The sequence below is a fragment of the Ptychodera flava genome, chromosome 17 (assembly GCF_041260155.1).
Source record: "Ptychodera flava strain L36383 chromosome 17, AS_Pfla_20210202, whole genome shotgun sequence".
Classification (NCBI taxonomy): Eukaryota; Metazoa; Hemichordata; class Enteropneusta; family Ptychoderidae; genus Ptychodera; species Ptychodera flava.
Window position 1 is genome coordinate 38,248,529 of NC_091944.1, and position 14,602 is coordinate 38,263,130.

Consider the following 14,602-nt stretch of genomic DNA (forward strand, 5'->3'; position numbering starts at 1 on the left):
ATGGTTTTCACTGTACGTATTTGTTGAGAGCCATACTGGTAATACAGCTATAACAGTTTACATTTGATGTTATGTATTTCTCACACTTTCATGAGACTGATACTGTGCTATAATCTCTGGCAGCATCAAACTGTAGTACATGTAATCTGTTTGATAAGAAAGATAACAATACATGTATCTGAAACAGTATACGTATGTATGTCAGCAATTAACATTTTGAAAAACAAATTTCATTTTAACTATTAGCGGTAACGTTAGAGGTCAGTCTGCTAAAATATTTTGGTTGACCCATTATAGTTCCTGTGCATAGTTTGACCTCTAATCTGTCCAATAAATCTTTTTTTTTCTTGATGGTAAAATAGATTCATACACTGTCTCAGATACAGTCTCAGATAGAGTGTCTATAATAACTCACAGGACAGTTACAGATCAACTGTATACCATCAAATTGATATCAGCTGCACCTGTGCTTCCTGTTCTTGTGGATATTTTACACAATCCTTCAAGTGGAACAGTTTTCATTGATTATCAATAGGATCACTACCCCTTAGGCATACTGTAATTCAATCATAGATTCACAATAGCTATTCAGGGAGAAAATTGTGTAAGATATCCTTGAGTTGGGATTTTTGTAACGGCTTCTCTAAGAGAAAAATATGTAGCAGGCTTTGCCATCCCAGTCATAGTCACCTGATTGAATTCCAATTTCAATTCCAATTTCTATTTACTCTGTACTGTGTAGATACTTACGAAAATACTTTTAGCAAAATTTTATAAATGACATGTCAGATAAATTTTGAACACTGTAATTGTTCTGAATTTTCAAATTACCTCCCTCTGTCACAGTAATGCACAACTGCTGAACACCTTATAAACACTAGAAAATTGAAATGTTTCTTTGTGAAGTGTGATGTTCATGTGGAACCAGAAGAATAAAACCATATTGCAAATGCTGCAAGCTCTGAGATCATCGTAAATGCAGTCAATCATAATTGATGTCTCTTGTGATCTTTTTTCAGTGAAAATTTTACCTCCTCATGACAGGACCATACTACCGGTACATTGAAGTACTCTTCCTAGCTAAACCTCTAACCAATCCCAGCACACAAACACGATCATTTTGATACGTTGCGGCCGCATAGAAAAGCTGTTTTGTAAACAAACTTTCAAAACAAAAACATTGGCGTTTTCTGCTGTGCATATGACAAGTACCACCAAGATTGATGACGTCTCCATGGAGTGCACGTTTGAAGGGTGATGTCGATACCGTGACAGAACTTGACATATATAATGAATAATTCACTGTAAATTTTGCGTTTGCCCAACTTTGGTAGCGTCTCAATGTTTCGGAAATATATGTATATCGACATGGTAAAGTACAGCTCTAAAATGATTGTGTGATTGATTTTCTCGCCCATACATCAGCGTTGTGCCGTATGCACCCACTGCATGTACTGTGTACGTTTGAGCGTCCAGATCACGTACACCGTTCAGTTTGTGTTCACCGCGTGCCTGACAGCGTTTCCGCAATCCTTTCCCCGTTGCATGCTGTTACGTTTTTCATATTAAAAGGCGAGGTATTGAAGCTATATTTATTTGAAAGCTTTGCCCACTTCAGTATCATCCACCACTGTAGAAGATCGGCAACTGTCTTGCCCCTCAGTCTGGTCTTGCATGGCCATGTCAGCGCGTCGACGCATCTTATTAAAATGAGACCATGACCACTGATGATGGAGACTGCAGTTTTTCTTTGTTTCAGAAAAATACCTATTTGACCTGAAGGATTCTAGATTATCAATGAATGCTAACGGATCTGAGTGATTTGTTACCTCTATTGAATAATCAATTATTTCCTTGTGGAGGGACTATGGCCCGTGTAACATTACAAAGCGTGGGGTCCACATGGTGTTGGTAGGTCGGTGTTGTATATGGGACTTGGGTCCTTGCCCGAGGAAACACCACTGGCTAGTGAAGTTGATCATCGTATGGAACTGCCGTTACATACACCACTTTGAATTACGTCTGCACTCGCACACATATCAAGTTTGAGTTCGTCTCCTAACTCCGATCAGAAATGGACTTAAAACTTTTGATTGAGTAGTCATCAAAATCGCATTTAACGCCCAAAATGTTTGCTCAGGATATCAATGAGACTACAATGAGACTAGGTGAAATGGCTGGGGTAGCAAACAAGCCATGAGTGAACCTGCACTGGCAGATTCACAGACCTTTGTTTTCTCAAGGGTCTATGATTCAACTTCTTGCCAGTACCAATCGATTAAAAACCTCGCTGGGCTATATTGACGCAGACTGCCGGCAGCCGCTTCAGCTGTTGTCAGTGCATCTAAAAAATTAGCCCCGTGCTTTCACAGTTGCCCTCAAGCATTCGGCCAGTGGTGGCTCGGTGGGGGAAAGCACAATAAACAGTGGTAACGTTGGTGTTTTCTCGAGAAACTATAGACACAATCTGCCTCCTCGACGTGATGCAGTAGTCGCTTGTTACTCTTTTTCTGGTTCCATCTTTCGATCTGACCAAACTGTTTATTTTGACGACATTTTTTGGCTGATTTCTTCCGTTTTTACTAGGCCGAATCAGTCAGCAGAGACCCAGGCCCGCGGAGCGTGGGCAGAAACCTTCCTGACTGCTTGCCCGTGGGAAGGCTAGGCATGCTGACACAATGTTGCAATTTCACAAACCGTTACCATGCACCAAATACGCATACGTACATATTCAAATAGTAGAAATGACATTTCAACTTCTGTGCTTTCCTCTCGCAAACAGTACGTACCAAAACAGCAATTTATTCAGTAATTAAATCAATTTACTCAAATTAGAGTCATCCCCAAGTTCGTGTTAATGGTCGAATCTGCAAATGAAAATGCTACGGATTTTTCTATAAAGTTAAATCTTCGAAATATGAAGGTCAATTCTGATCCATATTGCAACTGTAACCCTAGGGCAATACCAATTTTGAGATCTGCTAATGGTGACACACATGCTTCCAAATCTGTTAGTAAACAGGGGATACTCTTAAGTTTAATTGTAATTTAGTACTAAAGTACAATTCATACAGAAAATTAAAATTTAAAAATGAAACAAAATAAAAAAAGCCACAGAAACAATATATAGTAAATAAAATTGACAAGGTTTATATAATATAAGCTACAGTATTGATTTTCTGATGTCAGACTTGATTGTGAAATACTTTGACATCCCTTTTAATATGATTGAATGTAATACGGAATATCTTTATCAATGAAAACATAAATACCCATGGGATTGATGTTAAATTTTGTCAAGATTTTAAAAAGGTTTGAACAGGAGTTGGTTGTGTATAATACCTAAAGGTATATGATTATGGTTATTTCTTACAGATGCAGTAGTAAACCATACACATCTTTCCATATTCTTATATCACACTATTTGTCAATGAAATCTTTAGATACATGTATTTTAATATTAACCAATTCATAGGGAAGCTGTGAGCTGCAATAGATAAAGCATTGATAGAAACAAATGTCTATCAATAAAAGGGGAAGCAAACTGATATTAATTAAACTGGGAAGATTACAAACCTGTTTTGGGAAATTGTAAGTTTTTGAAAATTACAACAAAAGTTTTTAGAGAGCATACATAATGATACACAAAGATACTATGATATGTGTTTTACTCATTCTGACATTGATCTGTTTACACCATGTACATTGTTCTGATAAGAAGTACACAGTAAATCAGGTTTTTATCAGAACGCCATTAAAGTGAATGCTGAAATATCTTGAATTACTACATTCCTGTTTTTAGCTCCGCTGTCAGCGACGCGGAGCTTATCAAATAGGTTGATTTTCCGTCGTCGTCCGTCGTCGTCCGTCGTCCGTCGTCGTCGTCGTCGTCCGTCAACAATTGCCTTCTCCTCTGAAACTGCAAGTCCAATTGCTTTGAAATTTTATATGCAGTTCACTTGGGGTGACCACACTTAAGTTTGTTCAAGTCGTGGTGAAATTTGCATATTTGTATTTTTGGGGCAATTTTTGGTGTTTTTGCTAAAAAAATCTTCTTCTCTGAAACCGCTTGTCCGATTGCTTTGAAATTTGATATGCAGTTTACTTAGGGTGACTTCAGTCAGATTTGTTCAAATTGTGGTGAAATTTGCATATTTGTATTTTTAAGGCAATTTTTGTCATTTTTGGTAAAAAAATCTTTAAAAATCTTCTTCTTCAAAACTACCAGTCAGATAGCTTTGATATTTGGTACATATATCCCTAGGGATAATCTATTTCAGATTTGTTCAAATTGTGCAGAAATATGCAAATTTGCATTTTTAAGGCAATTTTTGCCATTTTTGGTCAAAAAATGTATTTCTCAAAAAGTACTGGTCTAATAGTTTTGAAATTTGGTATACACGTTTCTATAGATGAACTGAGTAATATATATTGAATTTCTGATGAAATCTGAAATTTTGTATTTTTGGGGCAATTTTCGCCATTTTTGGTCAAAAAATGTGTATTTCCAAAACTATTTATCTGATAGCTTTGAAATTTGGTATACAGGTTCCTACAGATAAACTACATGATATTTATTGAAATTGTGATGAAATCTGCAATTCTGTATTTTTGGGGCAATTTTTGCCATTTTTGGTCAAAAAATGTGTATTTCCAAAATTACTCATCTGATAGCTTTGCAATTTGGTATACAGGTTTTTACAGATCACCTTAATGACATTTGTTGAAATTATGATGAAATCTGCAATTTTGTAATTTTGGGGCAATTTTTGCCATTTTTGGTCAAAAAATGTGTTTCTCAAAAATTAGTGGTCTGATAGCTTTGAAATTTGGTATACAGGTTTCTGCAGATGAGTTCAGTAATATATAACGAATTTCTGATGAAATCTGTAATTTTGTATTTTGGGGGCAATTTTTGCCATTTTTGGTCAAAACGTGTATTTCCAAAATACTCATCCGATAGCTTTGATATTTGGTATACAGGTTTCTATAGATGAACTAAATGATATTTATTAAAAAATAATGATGAAATCTGCAATTTTGAATTTTTGGGGCAATTTTTCCCATTTTGGTCAAAAAATGTGTTTCTCAAAAAAGTACTGGTCTAACAGCTTTGAAATTTGGTATACAGGTTTCTATAGATGAAGTTATGAACTAAATTTGATCTCTTGATTTTATGATGAAATCTGCAATTTCATTTTTTGGGGCAATTGTTGCCATCTTTGGTCAGAAAATTTTTTCTCAAAAAACTACTCATCAGATAGCTTTGGTTGACATGTTCTTAGGGATGATCCTATGATATATATTTAAAGTATGATGAAATCTTCAATTGTGTACTTTTGCAGCTTATTTTAGCCACTTTTTTCTGGCCTCTGCATTGAGTTATCAAAGATTTCCACCTTCCCAATCAACATGTGTAAAAAATAGTTATTCTCTACATAAACACAGCGGAGCTATATCGGCCGCTAGGTCGCTTGTTTACACTAGGTAAAATACTTTGCAAACAGAAGCTAAATCTAATCAGAAAGTACAATGTGCAATGTCTGTGTACCTATGTACATTTACTTCATCATACAGTAATGTATGTAATCTACATGTAAGTTAGACCATATGAATATCAAGTAATCAACAATTGGATGAAAATAATGTTTCTTCAAAATACTACAAATTCCTTTGGTAAACATATATCAATATTATAATCTGCAATGCTCATACAATTTCTAAAACACAATTACATTCTTTGAAACTGCCATGTCTTTATAAACATACCCTGTGTTTTGTTCTTTATGCCTTCAATCCATCATCACCTTGCATCAAATACATGTATTACCTTTCATCAATTCAGTCACCATTAAATATGCCTCTTTCAATTTCTGAGAAGCTTTTCCATTTGGAAGGTATTTTTATGGATCTGTATGTTACAAAATTTTGTCTCAATGTTTCCAAAATAGGTGCTTAGAAAATCCAAACAGAAGGTACCGGTACATTGTATTGTCTTTCATTAAAATCATCTCATGAGGCGTTCTCAATACTAACTTATTATGTCAACACCCAACACTGGTCCTGGTATGGTACTTTTCCTAGATTTCATAATTTTTTGATTACCTATCTAAAACAGCTAAGCCCTAAGTAAACTGTATAGATAAATGTACATAATGCAAGACTTATGTACATGTAGCTATACACTGAATAGGGTACATGTATGCAGAATTGCAATGTGTCACAAAGAAGTATTGCTTTTGTAGAATTGATTCAGTAGATAATCATTGATATCAGACTTATGTAAAGTTCAACTCACCGATGTACCCGCCAGCACCAAACCTACCGGTACTTCTAAAACTATTGGTTATAATTGCTTACCTCTACTATAGTCATCTTATACCCAGTATCGTTCAACCTACAGAGAGATACATTGTGTGTACATGCAATGATAGTTCACATGCTGTGATAGTGGTCCTGTATCAATGGTACCACTTAATTTTCATTAGACTTGGTTCAAGTCAGTGATTTGTGAATGTATGAGTAGGGTGAACATGATGATTTGTGTTATGTTTTCACTATGAAATAAATGAGGTGAATGAATGCATTGATTGGGATGAACACAATACAGAAATAAAAGAGAGAAAAATCTGGCAGTAACTACATGAAACTTTAATACTACTGTGCAAATGTAATGTGTTTGATCGCTAGGAAAACCTGACTTTGGCTGCCAAATTTTAAATAGATTTGTATGAAATAGAAGAGAGACAAGAGAAACTTTTGCAAAAATGATTTCATTTTTAGCTCTCATTTGCTATACATGTACCAAAGAGAGCTTATCGTATAAGATGAATCATTTCATTTGCATCTTATTTACATGTCGTCTGTGTGTTTGTATGTCTGTCTGTTAGTCCGTCCTGATCAAAAACTCCTAAACTGCAGAAGCTACTGTCTTAGTATTTGGTGTACAGCTGCACCCAGCGGTAGAGATGTGAATTTTTTCAAAAGAAAATGTCAGTGTCAAAAATATGCAAATGAGGTAAAAAAAGGAAAAATCCTGCAGATTGCTGAAACTCAGTAACCATTGATCAGATTTGGTTGAAACTTGGTATGTAGGTTCCTGTAGGTATTCTAAATTAGATGTGTACAACTGTGGATGAAATTTGTGTGTTTTGTATTTTTGGGGTAATTTTTTTCAGTTTTTAGTCAAAATATCATTTTCTCTCTGAAACAGCTTGTCTGAATAATAAAAGAATAATTAGAAAGCACAGCTGAAGGTGATTTTAGCAGGTTTGGTTTTGTGTATATTCCAAAATGTTTTCAATGTTTGAGAGTATCAAGGTTGTAAATAGCTCATACACTTCCTGTCATTGTATCTTGTTATGTAAACATTGTTGATACCAAAGGGTGGACCATTCGGTATCCTGATGGGGGGATCTGGAAGATTTTCAAATAAAGATTACAAGCAAATGTCAGTGAAAAATGAATCTGCCAGAAAAGGCCTGACTAAAAAAATACTGTACAGTGGATCAGGTAGAAAATAATGCTACCTCAAGAAACTAATCAAATTGATATGAGATTATTACGAAAATACCGCAAAGGATGCACGAGGACATGGGCGCAACGTATCACCCGACGCGAAGTGGAGGGCGATGCCCGGCGCCAATGTCCGAGTGCATCCTTTGCGGTATTTTCATAATAACCTTATTATTATACATCTTACATTCCTGATCGGGGCATCAAAATGTCGGAGATGTATAATAATGTATAATATTCACCCTGAGTGACCATTTTCGTGCAATGTCAACAATTTTTCTTCCGATTTTATCGCGCCAGTGTGGAACGCTACCTCGGACGCGCTTCTGCAAGTTTTGGAGTGTGTGCACTACACACACACGTACGTACAGAGCGCACGAGAGACTTGTTCTGGCACTCGTCCAAGGGGTCCCTTGAAACTGTTCTACAGTGAACGCGCAGATACAGTCGCAGGGAATTGGGCGCTTTGAAACCGTACGTGTTACGGAACTGGAGCTCGTTCCGTACGGCTTTTTTAGCGCACGCTAAATTCTATTGTTCTCGACGGTAGATGTATAATTATGTATAATATTCACCCTGAGTGCCTGCATATGTAACTATTTTATAATTACATCCAGCTGTTTGTTATATCTTTATCACTCTCAGTGGGCCAAAGCACACTAGGAGCCAATGTCATCACAGCAAGTCTGTGTATGTCAGTCTGTTTGTATGTCCATCCATTCGCCATTCTTTCTGTAGGCCATTGGTTTGTGGAGCTCATAACTGAATTATTTCCACATTAAATGTGGCCAGCTTCGGAACGTTTAGATGGTTATCTATAATCCAATGGAATCTTGTAGGCATTGATAAAAGAATAAGAAAAAAAATATGATCTTTCATAATCTGCAAGTTATATCGATAAGAGAGTGATTACTTCATTATTTGGTAGGTATGATGGGAGGAACAATGTATGTTATATTTTGATTGAAAAGCGTAAAATTCATATGTATGTATTTTTCAATTTTTTACCGATTTTTTGTCAAAAGTCTTGTTTTTGAGAGTCACATGTCACCAGGTATAAACTCTTTTTGGATTTTAAGATCTAAGGATCATTTGGTTACCATATATCAAAATATTGATGAAATTTGTATAAGTGAATATGATGAGCGAATTGGAAGACAGAATTTTGCAGTGCAGCTGACACACTGTTTTACAAAAAAATTAGCATGGAACTATCTATATGTTGTGTTTACAAGAAGTTTCTGGGTACAACGTTTTGCATGTGTTATTTTTAAAAAAAATGCCAAATATGATATGCGTGAAATCCCCTCCAATCGTAAAAGATTGAGAATTGATGCACATTTAACGGGTGTATTTGTGGTAGATACATATACATGCTCAACTGTTAATGAAGTCAATGTTTAATACAAAAAATGCGCAACAAAAGTCAAAACTTGGTGAAAATCTCAATAAACATTGGTCAGATCATCTTAGCAAGGCAGCTAACATAACATATTGTACAAGTTGCTGTGAGTGAATCTAAAAAAAGTTATGGTATACAGATCTTGCAAACAACAAGTCTTTCATTTTCAAGATGCAGGATAAAATAAGTACATTCATAATAAGTGTCACTTGTAAAGTCAGTAAACTTTGCTGCTTAATCCAACAAGGTCAGGTTATTAGTTACCAAGTCTTACAACTGTGGATGTAAATATGACAACTTTGTATGAAAAAAATGTTCCAACCGTGGTTTGAAAGGATTTTGTTTTTTTCCATTGTCATATTGTATCTTTATGGAATTGTCTGCCTGTGTAAGTCAAGTAATGGCTTCTATACAAATTTCTGGTTTATTAATGCTTTGAAATTTTGTTAGAATATCTTTAAAACAGATGCACATATCTGATGCTTCAGGCTTCTTGCTATATAAGTCTTTGTTTTGAAATTTCCCAATTTGTCTTCGACACTGCAATGCTTCACAGTACTGGTTTATCCCATGATGCAACTCGATTCGTACACACAGAGATCATCATTCTACCACCGAGGGCGCCATTACAATTCTGACTAAAGCTGTCCAAAAATAGCCCCCAGCTTGAAATTGAGGTCGAATGCGTACGCATGACTTTTATCCTCGTTCGCAGTTACATCAATGTGATAGCCTGAAAGACGTACATTTTTCAGTTTTTTTCCGGATCTTTATAGCATTTTTCTATCCAAAGATCCATATCATTGAAAATTGTCGTTAAGTTTCATTTTTTGCCCTTTTGGGGATATTTTTAGCTATCTCTTCTCTGTTTTTTATCAATGATGCCTGAAAGAGTGCATCGCCATTGCCATGCTTGCTCCGAGTAAAATTATGTTCCCAGATTTTTATTTGACCGTCATTTGGAAATTTCAGCGCAATTATTTAGTAAAAAATGAGATTTTTAACGGAATTTTGGCTATTTCTCGATTACAAATGTGGATTTTGAGAAATGGTCAACATTAGATTGTCGTGCAACTAAATACGATTCCAACGATATACTGCTTGCCTATGTTGACCCCAAATCGAGGGAGGAGATAGAGTTTGAAAACAGACAGTCACATCGGAATGAAAAATGTACTTTGCCATGTTATAATTTTGCTTTTGTATGCACATGCACTGTACTCAGGCTTACGCTCGCTTGTGCCGGGATTAAAATCGTACGAGACACGGCGCTGAAACAAATACAAATGACATGGCTCATTGGCTGTATCTGTGTATTATGTACCGGTATTAATCATGTAATTTCTCGATCGCACGAAATATGAATCAATGTTCATTTTTGCACGGTCCTTGAACTGTAAAGACTAGAACAGATAGGAACGTGGCTTTGCATTGCCAACTGTTGACAAAACCTCTTTGTTACGATGCGTTTTTAGGGTGCGTTGCCGTCTTCTCCCGGGGACCGGCTGATGTAAACAACACTGGCCGTACGTAAAACTACAAAGGCGCTACGCAGTACGCTGTTTCTGCACGATCACAGGATACTGAAGTGTTTACAGAACTTTCACGATCGCTTGTTGAAAACTGCGGTCCATTAAATCCTCACACCCGGCGTCAACAGCTTTGCTGGTTTGGAAGGGGTGTCGATTCAGTGCAGCTTGCGTTCGCCGAAATGTGTTTCTGTCAGTGTCACCGCGTAGCCAGAGCTGACATGACATTCAGTAACTCGGTAATGCATGCTATCAATGTATCAGACATCGCAGCATTTGTGCTAAAAGTTCAATCCTTATATCTGGCCGATGATAAATACATATACCTGAATACAAGAAAAACTTCCACTGTCAGTCTAAATATTTTCGAGGCGATCGCAACGCGCTGATGACTGTATCTGCATGTACTCAACTATTGTATCGTGTTTCTATGGGTGCATACGCGCAATGGGGATAACGGGCAGGCGATCACCGTGTGTACAAATCGCATTGCATCATGGGTACTTTCACGTACCGTGCAATGCTTGTTGAACGTGGTGGCAGATTGGGACATACCATTATCATGTAGGTGTGGCAGCTTCATTAACAGTGGAAGCTGAGGAATGCCCATTATTACCTCTTACTTTAGTCTTCGATTTTGCAACCATAGACTGTAGAGAGACCAAATATTGTCTACATTAATTTTATGTATTACGATATTATAAGGGACACGTTTAGTTTGGTATAGCTGATTTTATCACTAGTTATGATGATGCATGGTATTGTGTAAGTGTATGTGATCAACAGTTGCAAGTTGCCAACTATTTCATACTTCAATGGACAGTGCATCAAAATTTGTTCAAATGCACTTGATTATGAATATTATAAGCTAAGGTACATAGAAGCATGTTAAATATCGTGTATACACTCATTCTGGCTTGCCACATGTAACCAAATGTGAGCAAAGTGTCATTGACGCTATTTTTAAAAATTTCACTGACTTGAACCAAGTCTAGATTTATATGTACTGTACATGTACTTTGATAGTGGTCCTGTAGCAATGATACCACCTGTCTCCAGTAGATTTTCTTCACCTGCAGAATATCAAAAGAATAGTAATGGTTATTCTTCAAAACAACATCAGGATGTACATGTACAAATGACTGACTGGACCTAGACTTAGCAGTGAAAGGTTGTAAAGAGATAGCTGGTATGGTATGATCAGATGCAAATGTTGTAACTGTTCTCAAACATCTTGCCAAGTGCATACCATAATGTATTAAGTAGTCAAACTCATATTAAAATTATGACATTTGGAAAAACCAATGTGTTTTAGCACCACAACAATTATATATAAGGCAGAAATGAGCTGAGAGCTGTTTAACGATGACTTTTCAAGTTAGTATATGTTGGTATGACAGTATATAAAAAATACAAATATCGCATCATACATGTATTATTGTGTAGTCATCATATCTTGTATTCAGTTCAGTGAACAACATCCACCTCAGTATAATCGATGTTATGGACTAGGCTGTTACCATGAAAACTCATTGAAAAACCGGATATGTATGTCTATTGAATTCAATATCTTGATTTCTTGTGTGTACTAAGACAGCTTATCATAGAGTATGTATATGGGCTGTGTACTTCAATCGTTTTAAAAATAGACTATTTTTCAGGGATATGGTAATTGGCATTCCAGAGGCATGAAAACACGTCTCTGGTAATGACATGTTTGTGCAAGAATCATACAAATGAATCTTGACATGAGGTGATGTACATGTACATGTACAAGATCAATGGTTCTACTCCGGAATAAAAAGGACGCGATGCGTTCTACACACTCAGTACGCCCAAATAATGATGTGATGCCGGTACAAACAAGCCCACATGTGTACTAACGCGTATGGAGACACACGTACATTTGTGTACGTCTATGCGCGTTTGCGCACATGGCTTTGTTTGTACCGTGGTTGATTTGAATTCCAGGTTTGGCCTATTCTTGAATTCTTCTTATGCTGAGCTGGCAATTATGCAACAAAAGACAGTACTTTGCATGAATACTGCATCATGTTATGTAGTTATTGTGAATATACATGTAGAGCAATCATTTCTCAGGATTTCGTAAGCCATCAACATAATTCCAGGAATTTATAATTTGCAAAGGTCACACAAGTAATAGGTGAATTTGCCCACAAAAGAAAGAAGAATACATATGGTAATGGAAAGTAAATGTTCAACTAATAATCAAACAAATAAATAAATAAACAAAGACAAAATCAAAGTGCATTAAAACTGTGTATTTTATGAATTCTTTACTTAATTTAGTGTATGAGAACTGTTGCAGCAATATCTTACCAATCAACATTTACAAATATATTTTATGTTTTATTTCCATATATTTATTTATTGTGTTTTATCTGCATATACATTTCAATTACATGTAGAATGGATAACTACATGCAGTACTGTGCAGCTAATGGCAAAACCTTAGAGAGTACACTTATGTAGTCTAGAGGTAATTGCATGCTGTACATGTCCCCTGCAGTTGTATATGTTAATCTTGTACATGTATCTAATGGTTACACATTTATCTTATCATTGACTGTAAATTATATGTATGCGCATGTCTGGTACTGGGCATACATGTACGTACATCATGTATGTCTGCATTGCTGGAAGTTCAAAGCTTTAACATTGTTCAAGGTACCAATTTATTTTAGCATAGAAATTTCATGACAGCTACAGTATGTGACTTATATACATGGACACATTGAGTGCAGTCCTTTAGTAGCTTCTGTACATCATCAATAGAGATTGATAAATGGAAGCCCCTGAAGCCATGGTTCCAACCATCCTCATAACCAACAGCAGTAATGGGTATTATGAACAAATCCATGTATCCTCCATGACAGCCATTAACATTGATGCAGCTGTACTGTGCAATATTTTACCAGCCTTCAAACCAAGAGAAGTATAATGGGTATAAACACGTCCATATATCCTCCAGGATAACAATTGTAATGTTCATGTAGCAATGCTGTGCAGCATTTTACCTTTTTAAGTGGGTTTGGAATGGGCAAGCAGTCAATTTTTTCTCATTAGTTGGCAGGAAATTTTATTCATTTGCTCAACTCTGTATTATGACAAGATATTGAGCTCTTTTACTTACGGGTATATCAGTACTTTAGTGCTACATGTACATGTATTATTGTTTAATATAAATTTTACAGAGCTGTGTAGCCTCATTATTATTTCATTCAGTTGTATTTTTCCTTTATGTTATAAACAGTAGTTACTTTTCTCTCAACAGAAGGTGAGGAAGAAGTTCAGTGGCTGAAAGAAGCAGGATTCCAAGATTTAGCATCCAAATATGAAGGTAAAATTTACTCTGTCTTGTTTTAAGATATCTCCATTAAAGCAAAACTTATCTACATGTACAATGCTGAAGTATAAGTCATATGCTACTACTGGTGGATGCATGCTGGGAAATGAGTGTGAAATGACAGGCTGAAGAATCTGGTAATTGTAAGATGTACAGATGCATGCTGGGAAATGAGTGTGAAATGACAGGCTGAAGAATCTGGTAATTGTAAGATGTACAGATGCATGCTGGGAAATGAGTGTGAAATGACAGGCTGAAGAATCTGGTAATTGTAAGATGTACAGATGCATGCTGGGAAATGAGTGTGACATGACAGGCTGAAAAATCTGGTAATTGTAAGATGTACAGATGCTTTTGTGAAAGAAACATCATCTTATTATTCAGGAAATTAAATCTGACGGAAATTTAATCTGTAATGAAAGTTATAACCAATTCTAGAAATGATACCAGAATGTTTTTCACTATATCAGTTTTTGTAATGAAAGATCATAATGACAATACACATCTACCAGTATATCATCTGTGTATACAGTATGGAAATGATTTCTCTATCAATGACTTCCTATAAACTTGGAGAGTATATGTAAATCATTTGATAACATGAAGTTTGTTCCTCATGTAAATCAATTTTTTTTTTTGTTCAGCTGTGGCACACTCAATGTGAAAGGTTTAAAAGAATTACAACAGAAGAACCTAGTGTCTTTTAATTCTCTAAATATTTATGGCATGTAGTCAAATGATGGTGTAACCAACTATACAGCGATGATGTCACAAAGTTGTGGATTGTGT

General features: G+C 35.9%; 1 protein-coding gene across 3 annotated transcripts in view; it reads left to right on the forward strand.

The window, feature by feature from the left end:
- LOC139116279 (rho GTPase-activating protein 18-like) overlaps positions 1-14,602 on the forward strand; it is a 47,980-nt gene that overhangs the window by 6,968 nt on the left and 26,410 nt on the right. For all 3 annotated transcript variants that reach the window (XM_070678885.1, XM_070678887.1, XM_070678886.1), the window contains exon 4: positions 13,742-13,807. In XM_070678885.1, the coding sequence (XP_070534986.1) occupies positions 13,742-13,807 (66 nt within the window). The remainder of the gene's footprint in view (positions 1-13,741; positions 13,808-14,602) is intronic.